This window comes from Strix aluco, chromosome 33, assembly GCF_031877795.1.
Source record: "Strix aluco isolate bStrAlu1 chromosome 33, bStrAlu1.hap1, whole genome shotgun sequence".
In the NCBI taxonomy this organism is placed as follows: domain Eukaryota; kingdom Metazoa; phylum Chordata; class Aves; order Strigiformes; family Strigidae; genus Strix; species Strix aluco.
The window spans coordinates 2,274,378-2,288,175 of NC_133963.1; the positions used below are offsets into that span (position 1 = coordinate 2,274,378).

A 13,798-nucleotide genomic window follows, 5' to 3' on the forward strand; every position below is an offset into this window, starting at 1 on the left:
GTAAAACAAATTTATTGCTTCATCAAACAAGAGTCCACAAGAATATACTATAATTGACAAAGAGATTTTATGCTTAGTGTTGAGACTGGGTGTGCTGTTTGAAATGAATGACTTCAGAAGATGACATTTTTAAATTAAGTATTTTTGCTTTTATGTTGTACAAAGAGATGAACTTGCATCCTAGACAAAGCCTGTAGTATACTATTCAGAACACACTTTGTTTAATACTTTGCAAAAGTCACTTGTTCACTCTAGTGACAACCTTAAGTTAGCACTGCAGTTTTCTTAAACGGCTGCTGTAAAGAAGCTGCTGTTACTGGTTTGTTTAACACTCCTTGTCAGTATAAACCCAATAATGGGATAAAAGTTAGAATTTACTGTTGTTGCAAGACTGCTTTGCTGTACTTTATACTGCTTTGCTTTCATTTACCAGTGACCGTTGTTACTATCACAGTAGTAATTTCTGCTTGGTATTAATGAAGAGATTGCTCGATAGTCTCAACTGTGTAAGAAACAAAAACAGATTAGTGAAACTCCCATTGTTTAGATCTGTTATCCAAAATTATATCAGAAGTGACTTTAAGATACTTAGCAAGGCTACCCTGTCTTATTTTAGTGTGCTTTCATACGACAAACAATTGTTTGTGCAGACAATTTGTCTTTGACCGAGTGGTAGAAGGATGCTGCGGTGCGACACAGCGCCATATTTTTGATCCCCTTTTAGTGCAGCTTTGTGCTAATCCATCAGGGTGTTAGTTCAAGTGTGGTAAAATAAAATTTTTGTGTAAAGAGAGTGTAGTTTTTCTTGTTCCACAAGCCTTCAGATGTACTAACGGCCACCAGATGTGACAGAGTAATGGAGACGCTTACCAGGAGTGCTTGCTGAACACACAGACTGCAGCACGACTGTCTGGCTTTGAGACAGAACATATTTAAGATACGTCTCCAAATGGCGCATGAAATATGCTGTGATTACTGATCTTGTAATGCTGCTTAAACATGTTTCTGAGCACTTCTGTGTAGGTATGTCCTTCATGGCTGCTGTTATGTTGGATTGTCAGTGTTTGAAACCATTAAGTGGCTTCTCAAAAGGTGGAGTAGGTGACTTTGGGCACTTCACGAGAGAAGCCGTCTCCAGCCAACGCAAAGGTTTGCAGAAGCAGACTCCACAGAGAAGTACTAGTCTGTCTTTTGTCTTTCCTCAACTTAAAACTAGGGAGAGTTTGAGGGGAGCTGGGGTTGGAGGACAGGCTTACGTGATGTCCTAGAGGAAACTGTTAGGAGTGAAGAGGGGTTCAGATTGCCTGCGCCCTCGCGGGAGTCCCAAAACTTAAAGCTGAGGTGCTTACCTTTGCCCAGTGACAGGAAGGAAAGGCGTGTGTGTGTCCTCCCATCTCTTTCTGGGAGGGCTGCTGGTATGTGCTTATCTGCACAAAGAAATGAAAAACTCAGGAATTCTTCTGTAAGGCAGCTCCTCTAACCAAGGGCTTGGGCTTTTGGGGATTCTTTTTGTTGTTCCAAAAAATAAGTGAAGCTTACGCTTCCTTTACACAGTTTATAGATGCAGGTGTTGAAGTGCTCCAAGTCTTTTTGGAGGTTTTTCTCCCCCAAAAAAATTGTAGAAAAAGTTCCTTTCAGAGTAAAGTGACTGTTTTGCTGACAGTCTTTTCTAAATTGCTGTCTTAGGATAAATTTTTAGTCACAGAAACTCCTTGAACCTTTAGATCTGAGGACCGTGCTAGTTTTTCTCTCGGTAGGTCCCTTTTCTTACCCACTCCTGCCTTATGAAACCTCTCTGGAAATGAACCACCAGCAAAACAGAGCCATGGGAGCGTGGGCACTGCAGTGGACCCTTCGCTGATGTTCAGAGGAACCACCGTTAAAAATAACACCTCCGTTGCACTTGGTCTTATTTATTCTGGCCTCCTCACCGTGTCTGAAGGGGGTTTTTCCTTCTCACCGTGTCTGAAGGGGGCTTTTCCCCCCCAACTAATCTTTTGATACAGGCCATCACTGAATTTGTTTCTTCAACATGAACCCCCTGTGTTATTTAGCTGCTAACTCTGAAGAAGTTTAGGAAAATACAATTAGCTGTTAAGTCGTTATAAGCACATCGATGAATTTACCTTAAAGGTTGCAAGGGATGACTGCTCTAGAGAGAGAGGTGGTTGTGATGGCTTAAGGAATAGGTTGCAATTATTCTGTGGAACCTAGGAATTTCATCCTCTGTATTAGGTGTGCAGAGAACTGTGACCATCAATTACTGCTTATTTTATTCTATTTAAGGCAAAGCTTTGACTTTTCTGGACCTTATTATTTTCACTTGGTGAGTTTTATTTCTTGTCATACTTAATTGCCTTTCAGAGTTCAGAAGGGTATCCTTGAATCATTGCGCATTGGCTTAGCACTGCAATAGGTTGTACTGGCAGCTGGTTCATGTAATAAGTGCCAGCACATGGTTCTTTTCACGTGTATGTACTTTGGCTGTGGTATAACACCTTTTATACATAGGCACAATGTTCCTAAAGGGGAAACAAACACATCTTTGTGTACGTGCACAGCTGTGTGTATGGTGTGTGTGGTGGGGACAGGGAGAAGTAAGGGGCGAGATAGTCAATATTGAAAAGTACTTTGAGTTCGCCCGCAGACTGACATGGGCTTGCTGATGTCACCCCGATCCTTGACTCACATGTGAATGATCCCAGGAAAAAAAAAATCCAGTAATACCCTGACAGTCAATGTAACAGTGAGTGTACAAGGAAGTTTAACTCGGTAACAGGGAAAAATATATCCCATTATTCATATGATGCACTGTCTTGTTTCTGCTTCCTTTCCTTTTTATTCTTCCCCTCTGCTAGTTTACTCGTGTGCTTTGTAGTACTTCAGATGAATGATTCTGTAACTTGATAAGGGAAGTAATAATTTGTCATTTGTTTTCCACAAGAGAGAAGCCCCTTCGGGCAGTAAAATTTTTTTGCAGCCCAGCTTGAAACTATGTATAATTATTGACTACGTTTGTGAGAGTGATATCTCCAGCTTTCTATGTGTACCTACTGCGATCACATGGCAATTATTACAAAAATCTGTTTGATTAAAAATCAAACAATGAAGTTCTTCATTATTGTGTTTTCTCTAATACTGTTTTGAATTGTCAAGTCTCTTAGGCATCACTGTGTAACTATGAAATTAAGATTTTTTTGATGCAGTTTGCCATGTAATTCTTGTAGAAATGAGGAATTTGAACCTTTGTCCAGTGCTGGTGAACAGTGGAAATTAATCTAATTTAATTAGGGGAGGGGGGAACAGGGCAGAGCTGGAGCATTCTATAGCCCCCTTGGGGACATCGTCCTGCCCTCGGGGACGCCATCACTGGCTCACCGTAGCGGAGATTCGAGCGGACGAGGTCTCGCTGCCAGGGCTGCCGCGAGCCCAGCACGTAAGCTTGCTTCAGCGAGCGCTTGGCGGACGCAAAATTCCCCAAACTCAGCAGGACCTGGGTGACAGAGGGGACACCCATGAGCAGGGGGCACCCAACCCCGGGAAAAAGCTCCTGAGCCCCCCAATAAGCACCCACCTGGGCCGTGCTGCCACAGCACCCGCTCTCCATCCCCTTCCCTTTCAAATTCCGGGCGCAGTCGCGTGCCCGGGCCAGGCAACGCAAAGCCGCGGAGTGTTCACCCTCCCGCAGCTGGATGTGCCCCAGGTTGAAGTAAGTGCGGTAAAGATCCTCGTAGAGCCGACCCTGCCCTCAAATGGAGCCGCTGCCGCTGCCGGATTTGCCCCAAAAACCCCCTCGCTGCCCACCCTGCCTGCCCTTACTCCGAGAGAAAAATGCTTTTTTTGATGTAGTGGTCACATTTAGCCGGTTCCTTCAAGCTATCGTAGACCAAACCCAAGTTGAGGTACAACTGGCTCCTCATCTCCGTTATCTCCCGGTGTGCCACGCTTCCTGCAGATGAAAAAAAAAATGCTGGGAGCTGTTGAAGTTTCCCCGGGGAAGGGACCGGGCCAGCTCCAAGTGTTGCCATTGGTGCTGGAAAGGGGGAAAAAAAGAGAGCTGAGCGCCCCCCACCAAGCGTTTCGGTGCCCCCCCTCAAATCTCTGAGCCCCACTTTCAGCGCTGCCTCGTAGCTCTCCAGCTCGGCCAGGCGCTCCCCGATTTTGCGGGGGGCGCAGCCCAAGTCATCGCCGGCGCCCTCCAGCAACCGCAGCTCCTGCCGATGCTCCTCCAAAGCCTCCTCATTGCGCCCTGATGGCAACCGGGGGGGTTAGAATTGAGGAGGGGGTTAAAAGCGGGGTGGGGGTTGTGGGGGGGCCGTGAAGACTCACCATGACTGGCCAAAATCTCGCCGAGCCGGTTACAAACCGCCGCCTCTTCCACCAGGTTCCCGCAGCGCTGCGCCTTCGCCTTCTGCAGCTCTGGGGAGGGTTGGGGGGGATTCAGCCTGGTGTGACCCCCCCACACACAGCCGTGCCCCACCCTGCGTGTACCCCAACACCCCCCCGAGGGACCGGGGCAGCGCGAGGGAAACCGGGGCGCGGGGCGGGGGAGTGTGAGGAGCCGCCTGAGGGGTCCCGAGACCGGGGGGTCTCTGGGGGACTCCGAGGCGGGGGGGCAGTCTGGGGAGCCCCGGGCCGAGGGGGGGGTCTCTGGGGGGCCCCGTGTGGGCCCCGGGAAGCCCCAGACTCACGGCGGATCTCCCGCTCCGCGCTCATCCCCCGCCGCTGCCCCCACAGCCGCCCGCCGCCCGCCTCGCCGCCATTGGCCCGCGCTCCACCAATCCGAGCGGGGAAAGGCGGGAGACAACCGCTCCCATTGGTCAATACGGGAGATGAACCCGCCTCCCGGGGCGGGGACTACCGCGCCCGGCCTGTGGCGGTGCCCGGCGCAGGGGATGACGGGAAGTGTGGCGGCGCCCGGCGCAGGGGATGACGGGAAGTGTGGCGGAACCCCCACCTCGGCGGAAGGACCCAGTGCTCCCAGTGCACTCCAGTGGCTCCCAGTGCTCCCCAGTATCCCCCCTTATGCTCAGGCTGGTGTCCCCCCAATGGCCCACCCAGTACTCCCAGTGCCCCCCATCCCAGCCCTGCCACCACACGGCCCAGTGCTCCCAGTACCCCCAGTGTGCCTCAGCAGCTACCAGTATACCCCACCTCATGCCTCCCAGTACTCCCCACTGTTATAGATTAAAAGTAATTTAGTGGGAAACAACCACTTCTCAATTTTTAGTGATCAATAATAAATTTATTAGCAAGCGGCGAGTGAGCAAAACAGCGCTGGGTGTGCCGGGAGTCTCTGCTCTACCAAGACACACACCTGACCCGGCAGAACCGAGTCCCTTTATAGTGTAGGCTTCATCCATATTCATGACGGGCGTACCCTGAGGGGGCTGCAAAGGTGTAAACAAGTTTTCCCGGGCTTTTCTCCGGTTTTCGCGGGCTTTTCTCCGGTTTCTGTCACAGAAGGGGGGATGACTCAGCACAGGGGTTTGTGTAGTGGCTTGAAGATGGGGCCATTTTAGCTCCCTTCTAACAACTGATTTTAACAATAGCAACTATACACATATATCTTATTTCTTATTTACATAAGAGAATTACAAAACTGTTCGGCCACAACATAGTTTAGGTACAACGCAATTTGGTATTAACAGAACGTGGTTACAAGTATGAGCGGGTTAGAAGGGGGGGGGCTCAGCACAGAGCCCCCTCGAGACAGTTTACTGCCACCTGTCTCTGAGCAGAAACCTAAACGCTAATTTGGGGCCGCTCCGTGCCCCCTGCCCCAGCCCCAACCCCCCTGGGGCAGCTGGGTGCTCGGGACGGGCCCTCATGGCTGGGGAGGGGGCAGCTCTGCCCCCCGCCCCTCATGCTGGGCCAGGCTCCGCGACACTGCTCCAGGGCTCGGCTTGGGCACGCTGCTCAGGTCGGGCTGATGGCGCCCCGGGAACAAGCCCTGTCCCAGCTGGAGCCAGCAGCGGGAGTTCAGCTGCCCCCACCCCGAAGGCAACGGTGCCCCGGGGAGCTGGGGGGTGGAGGTGGATGTCCTGACTACAACTTCTTTTTCCCTTTGAGATTTGAACAACAAATACCATATATGTTTTATTACACCCACCACCACCCTGCAGCCCAGGTCTGTCCAGTTTCACCAGGATACCTCTAAATCCTCCCAGCATCCCCCATAACCCCAGCCCAGTGCCCCCAGTTTCCCCAGTAACCTCAGCCCAGTGCACCCACTTACCCCCCAGTCCATCACTAATTACCACAGACCAGGGAAGCGCTAATTAGGGCGGGCGGGGGGCACCCCAAAAGCGAGGGGAGAGCCCCATGTGACCGAACTTCCCCCCCGCCCCCCCCGAGCCAGTTTTGGATGGTTTCTTCCCATCTCGGCCCCCGGGGGGGGCAGGATCGGGCCCGCCTCCCCCCGCGGGGGGGGGACACCCCCGAGCGGGGGCTCCCCCGCTCCCCCCGCCACGTCCCGGGGGCGTCCCCAAGTGGGAGGAGGGGGGCGACGCCCCCCCCCCCCGTTTAATGCGTTAAAAATTATTAATAAAATTGCTAACGAGGTGGGAGGGCAGTCCCGCCAATCGCACAAAACCCTCCAGTTTTGGTTAAAAAAAGAAAAACCTCCAATTTTGGTAAAAGCCCCCCAAAACCTTCCAATTCTGGTAAAAAAAAAAAAAAACCTCTAACAACGTCCAATTTTGGTTAAACACACCCACACCCCATAACTCTCTAATTTTGGTAAAAAAAAACCCAAACCCGCCAATTTTGGTAACACACACCCCTCCCTTAAACCCCTTCAAATTTTGGTAAAAAAACACAACCCAACAACCCTCCAATTTTGGTAAAAGAACCCAAAAACACCCCCCTCCAAATTTGGTAAAAAAAAACCCCACAACCTTCCAATTTTGGTTGAAAAAACAACCCCAACCACTTCCAGTTTTGGTTAAACACCCTCCAAACCCTCCAATTTTAGTAACACCCCACCCCCCCCAACCCCCTTCAAATTTTGGTAGAAAATCCCGATCCAACAACCCTCCAGTTTTGGTTAAAAAAAAAAAATTAAAAAATCCCCAAACTCCTCCAGTTTTTGGAGAAACCAACCCCTTCAACTTTGCTACCCTCCCCCCCCCCCTCCCCCCCCAATTTTGGTAAAAATAAAAACTGGAACCCTCTAATTTTGGTAAAAAAAACACCCACCACCAAACCCTTCAATTTTGGTATCCCCCCTCCCAAACCCCTCCAATTTTGGTAAAAAAAACCCCAAACCAACAACCCTCCAGTTTTGGCACACAAACACCCCAATCCCTCCAATTTGGGTGAGAAAAACCCTCCAATTTGATGAAAAAAACCCACCACAAAACTCCAGTTGTGGTGAAAAAATTCCAATAACCCTCCAATTTTGGTTTAAAAAAACCCACAACCAAACCTTTTAATTCTGGTTAAAAAAAGCACGCCAAACTCCTCCAGTTTTGGTAAAGAAGCCCCACCCCAACAACCCTCCAATTTTGGTAAAAAAAACCCCAAAAACTCAAATTTTGGTAAAACAACTCCAACTACACTCCAATTTCAGTAAAAAATCCCCAACCAAACACCCCAAATTTTCATTAAAAGTCCCCACAACCAAACCCATCAATTTTGGTAGAAAAACCCAACCACCAAACCCTCCAAATCTGGTAAAAAACCCAACAACCAAAACCTCAACTTTTGGTAAAACAACCCCAACCAAACCACTCCAATTTTGGTAAAAAAGACCCACAACCAGACCCTCCAGTTTTGGTAAAAACCCAACCAAACCCTCCAATTTTGGTAAGACACCCCCAACCAAACCCTCCAGGTTTGGTAAAAGACTCCAGGAAAAGAGGCCGGCTGCCGCCCGGGCCCAGTTCGGCGCCAACCTCGTTAGCAGCGCCGCGTTTTTAATTGGGGGGGTGCGGGGGGACGAGGGCGGTTTGCATGGGGGGGCCCCCGCCGGGATCTCACCATTTCCCAACCTTCACAAACCCCCCCCCAAATAATTGGAAAATTCCCCATTTTTTTCATTCTACTAGTAAAACAGCCGGAGGCCCCGCTGTACAGAACGCTCCTCATGGCCCCCCCAAACCCCCAAACCCCCGCGCCCCGTCACCGCCGCGGAACCATCAGACGCTGTCGACGCCGGTGCGTGCAGGTTTAACTCAATATTATTTTCATTTTTTTTGCGTGCGTGTGTGTGTTGGTTTCGTTGGGTTTTTGCCATTTTCCAACCGCTTTTTTGGCCAAATCGCGGCAGTGACGGCTGCGGGGAGGGGCTGGGGATGTTGTTTTTTCCTCCCCCCCCACCACCCACAATCTTTATTTTTGCATTTGAAATACAAAAAGCTGCAGGTTGATGTTTTTAGTTAATATTAACATAACTTTATATGAATATAAAACCCAGGAGAGTGAATGTCAGAGCTTCCCAGCTTTGCTGACAAAGGTATCGGGAGAGTCAGTTGCTGGAAGCTGAAGCTGTACAAAATCAGCCCAGAAATAGGATTTGCTTTTTGATTTGTGAAGGTGATGAAATATTTGACAGCGACTGGCCACAGAGCAGCTCTCGGTGTCTCGACCCCCAGCGGGGTGAGCAGCTCAGAAGCGTTTAGAGATCATGAGACAGAGGAGGGCACCCTGGAATGAAACTTCCAGGAATTCTGGGAAAGAAGTTCTGGTCTAACACGTGAAAAGAAACACTTGCCATGAAGTTCTGACCTTCCGTGGCTCCAGACAATTACCGTAAGAATAAGAAAAAACACAATTTCGCCTTTTTGTCGATCACACCGCAGGTAATACAAAGCTGCGCTTTCCGAGGCGCATCTCCCAGATTTCTTGAGACTTTGGCCATTTAGCCCAGAGAAACTGTCGTGTTTTTGTCTATGAAACAGACCCTGTTATACCGAACGGACACAGAAAGTGTCAGATTACAGATAACTGGGCGATGTTGCCCACATAAAATGTTGAGAACTCCCCGGGAAGGGTTAAAGCACCAATAGCAGGCTGCAGCCTGGTTTTCTGGATACTCGCTTTACAACTTGATTTCAAACTGTTGGCATTCTTAATAAGACCCGTGGCCAGCTCAGGTTTTTCCAGTGATTTTTGTTTGGCCTTTTGTGAGGGACAAGGAGAGATTTGCGGTCATTGGATTTCATCGGCCCTTCTGAGCCAAATCCTCGCAGCTAGTGCAGAACCCGTCGCTAAAACAGTTTGCTTGGAGTTCGTGGCCTAAATCTGCTAAACCCGTGACTTTGCCAAATTCTGCAGGATGCCGGGATAAAGTTGCTCGTGGGGAACCGAGCTGCTGACGCGCATGTCGCGGATGAAAGTATTAACACGGTAATATTTAGTAAGAAATCTAGGTTTATTAATAACTAACAGCAATTTGTTATTATAAAATAATTCAGAAATACTAAAAGAAAGAAAAGCGACTTATTCAGATTCTAAAATGACAAGATTCACACTAACTTACTTAACGGTACCTATATATATACACATATATACACATGCATGCACATAACAAAATGGACAAGCATACAGAAACAAAGGTGTTTGGATTCAGTAGAATGAACACAGAATAGACATACACACACAGAAACAAGGGTACGTACCCACACACACACACACACACACGCAGAGTAAAGAGAAGCTAGCTCAAAGAAAATTTCCCTCTCGAGTTTAGAGCAAATCCTCCCAATGCCTTGGCATTCCTCAACGGGCGATAATTGAGACTCGAGCGGGGGACTTCGCCCTGGCCTTCCGTCTGGAGCAGACGACACCTTAAGGGTTTGGTACCTGAGAGGCGTCCCAGCTCAGGGGAGGTGCTGGTCACAGGCCCGCTGCGATCCAGGAGAGCTCAAAGGGTCTCCCTGGTGGTCGCCATTTATAGGGTCCAAGATAATTGACTTTTGTCAAATGCCTTCTGGTGCCTTCCAGCAGTTACACAAGAATTTGATTAATGTGCGACTCTGTTATTGTTCCCATTTGACCACATCCCAGGCACAGGTGTGCCAGGCCCTGAGGAGTTGATGGGCCATTTTAACCATTTCCGAGCAATCGGGAGGGGCAGGAGCCAGGCTCGTTAACATTGTCAGTCCTTATCTCCACAGACTGGTGTATAGCTCGGGGGATGTGGGTGGAATCGCACCTAGCACCAAGCAGCCCAACAAAGAGGGGTGGGGGGGGGGTGGGGGGGGGTAAGGATTGCACCACCACAATCCACCCCGTGACTAAAGTCAATTTATCTTGTCCATAGAGTGGCAGTGTGGTTGCCTCTTGCCTCTATGCCTATAAACAGAGGATGCCATAATCCAATTACAATTGAAGGAAATTTTGTGTTTGATTAGCTTCAAAAAGAAAAAAAAGTTATTTTGGGATGGTGTACATATGGGGATACTTCTGTAACTGAGTAATCTGTTTAACCATCCTCCAAACCTTAATATACAATACAATTATGAGCAGTAAACATATTAGAATTAGAATTAAGAAAATCATGACTGGGTGGAACATAGAATTAAACAGTCCTGTTGTGGTGGGTGACCATCCAGATGAGCTTTCCCACCACTGATGTTCTCCATTCCTTTTGAATCTTGTTAATACTTGATGTATTTCTTCTATATCATGTTGGACCGTGATGAGAGTCTTTTGTCCAGTTTTCTGTGCTTGTTGCAGGAGGTCGATTAAGTCAGGATGTTGGAGGAGTCGTATGGACAGTACCATCTATTAATAAGGAATCACATCGTGTTTGTTATAGACTATCTTGCCAAAATGATGCAAGTTAGGACAAATTAAATTTCAATTATTTATTTTAGCAAGCGGCAATAAGCAAAACAGCGCTGGGCGGCCGGGGAGTCCCTGCTCCACCAACGGCGCGCACCCACTTCCCGAGGGTCCGTCTTTTTTATATCCTCCGCCTTCCGTTATCGGGTCTCTCTGAGAGGTGTATCCTGCGTCTGCGCACTTTGCAGCTAGGGGGTCGCTCCATCCGGGTCTTCCTCACGTCACCAGCTTCTCGTATTTCCTACTTTCCTGAGAGTGGCTCACAAAGTCTTTGTTTATATCTTACAGAATATAGACACTACCCCCCTTTTTTTTTTTCTTCTTCTTCTTCCCTTTGTCTTTCTCCCCTTTGTCCTTCTTCCCTTTCTCCCTCTTTTCAGTCTTTTGCCTAGTAGGAGTCCTTGCTTCAGCATTTCAACTTAGATAAGCACTTACAGTCAGTTAGTCGTTACACAGTGTAATAGTTAAGATTAAGCTTAGGCCAACATAGTTTATGGAATAACATGTCACGAGCTCCCAGTATCTTCAATGGAATTTGATGAACAAACAGTTTACTGTCTATCACAGTGTTCGCATGCAAACACATCCTTTTCCAACATATATGACTACGCTTTCAGGGGTTTCATTTGGGTGGATCTCAAAGTGACAAATGTTTTGTTCAGTATCAAGACAAATGTCTTGAGCCTCAAGAGTATTTCTTTCACAAATGAAGCCTCGTTTTTCTCGCACAGTACACGCATTTACATCAATTGTTTGGCATTTCCCCTCCTTCTGGTGGGCCCATACTTTATGTTCTGAGGGACAGAGTATGTTTCCATTGTGATTTAGTCCTAATGCAAGGATTGGGTGTATGTAGTACACTGAGGCATTGCGTATAGTGAGGACAAATGCAATAATCCTGTCACCTTCTGTGTAGTGAGGAAAGTTGACCAATTAGACCTGCCTTGTAGTGTTTTGATGCTTCCAGTGTATCTCAGTAATGCAAGATCCCAAGGATTTGATGTGTGAGCCATTGTAAGTGCCTTTACTCTCATGAGCAGAAAAAGGAAGAGAGAAGAAGAAGCCATATAGACACCATTGTTGTAGCAATCGAGGTATGATGGTGAGGGAGAGAAAGGGTAGGTGCAATGCTGCGAAGAGTCTCATATTGAAGATGAGGGTTGTTCCCACAGTGCTACTGGTGGACTTGCTGGGTATGGTGTCTGCTTCCACATTGTCGTTGGTGGAGTCGGTTATTTCTGAAAAGGAAAGAAAAGAGAACGGTCTCGGGGCGGGGCGGGGGGGGGAAAGCTGAACAGGTTACCCCTTAGGATGCTGGATAAATCCATCTAGTACTGATTTTATGTTTTATTCCATTATTATCAATAGCATCCCATGCTAGAAATCCTCGTGGCTTGACCAGGGTTACTGGTATTGTTCCTACAGATGGTATTTTTGCCATCACAGGCTGTCCTGCTTTCATTGAGGACCAGGTGTGCTCATTATTTAGGTTTGTTTCTGAAGAAGGTGTTAAGAAGGCTCGAGTAATTGGACTTCCATAGGGACCATACCGATTATTTAACTGCTGTAAAATTTCAGAAAGACGTCTGTCCCATTGTCCTTCATGTGGTTTAAGATATTTTTTCAGCAGTCCATTGGCTCGTTCAACTATACCATTAGATTGTGGGTAATAAGGTGTGTGAAATACCCACTTTATTTCTTTTTGCTTTGCCCATTCCTGTACTTCTTTACTAGTAAAGTGTGAGCCATTGTCACTCTGGATAGAATCAGGGACAGGTAAAATTGAGAACCATGAGGAAAGGCCTCGGATAGTATTCTGTGCATTAGCCTTTTGGCACTTGGTAGCTGTAAGGAGTCCAGATATTATTTCTACACCTGTTAAAATATATTTGTACCCAGCAGAGGATTTTAAAGGACCAATGTAATCAATTTGCCAAGTAGACCACAAAGTTTTCCCCTCTTTAATGTGTAAAGGTGGTGCTTTGGCAGGGTGGTCCATCTGCAATTTTAATTTACACTGGGGGCACTCAGTGAGGATGGTTTCACATGTTTTCCTACTGAGAGGCCATCCCCGGCTTTGGGCTGAAAAGTAAAGTGCTTCTCGACCTGTGTGGCCTAATTTTTGATGTAACCATTCTCCTAGTCGATACCATGTGGGGTCTGAGGAATCTTCAATGTCTATTTTCCTAATTTTTGTCAATTCATCCACCCTTTGGTTCCAATTTGTAGCTGGTTTATTGTCATTAGCATGAGCTTTTACCCATCCTATTTGGAATGGTGTTTTTCTGGCTATGGTCAATAGTAATTGCCAGTCTTCAGTTCTCCAGATTGGTGATTTATTTATCTCCCAGTTTAGGGCTTCCCATTGACAAAGCCACTGTGTGGCACCTGCCCAGACAGCATAAGAGTCTACATAAATGGCTTTTGCTTCATTTTGTGCTGCCAAAACAACTGCTCTTAACTCTCCTACTTGAGCACTGCCTTCACCCTCTTCAATAACTTGTTTGCCTGTTTTGATTTCTAATGCAACAGCTTTATATTGCCATTTACCATCCACTCTTTTTGCCGAGGCATCAGAAAACCAGACACCCTCGGTTGGTGAATCTTCAGTGAAGGGAGGTGCATCTAAAATTGGTGAAGGTTTGAATGGTTGTTGTAATGCTAGGGGGTCAGTATTAATAGGCATTTGTAATTTAGAAACTTTTGTGTGTCCTTCACTTAATTGCATTTCATCTGCCACACCCACTAGATAGGCATACCATTTTCTAATTGTAGGTTTTTGTGCAATTCCCTCTGGGGGAGCAGTCCCTTTTAGGATTGTGTCTAATAAATTAAAGGGACCTCTGGTCTGAACAGCTTGTTCTTGACGTATTTTCTCAACTTGTTTAACTGCACGGACTAGAGACAAAAGACCCTTTTCCCACTCTGAGTATCTTTGTTCAGTCTCTTTAAATGCAGTTGAGCTAAACAGTAAAGGTCTCTTTGGCCCATCAGGGCCAATTTGAAA

The 13,798-nt window shown here is 47.4% G+C and overlaps 1 protein-coding gene across 1 annotated transcript; it reads right to left on the reverse strand.

The window, feature by feature from the left end:
• Nucleotides 1–3,243: 3,243 nt before the first annotated feature.
• On the reverse strand, nucleotides 3,244–4,716 carry LOC141916973 (tonsoku-like protein). The gene is made up of 4 exons (XM_074809974.1): nucleotides 4,692–4,716; nucleotides 4,330–4,419; nucleotides 3,820–3,949; nucleotides 3,244–3,493 (listed from the first exon to the last, which is right to left on the reverse strand). Exons 1-4 carry the CDS (start codon nucleotides 4,714–4,716, stop codon nucleotides 3,484–3,486), a joined length of 255 nt encoding a protein of 84 aa, XP_074666075.1. The 3' UTR covers nucleotides 3,244–3,483.
• Between the last annotated feature and the right edge of the window lie 9,082 nt (nucleotides 4,717–13,798).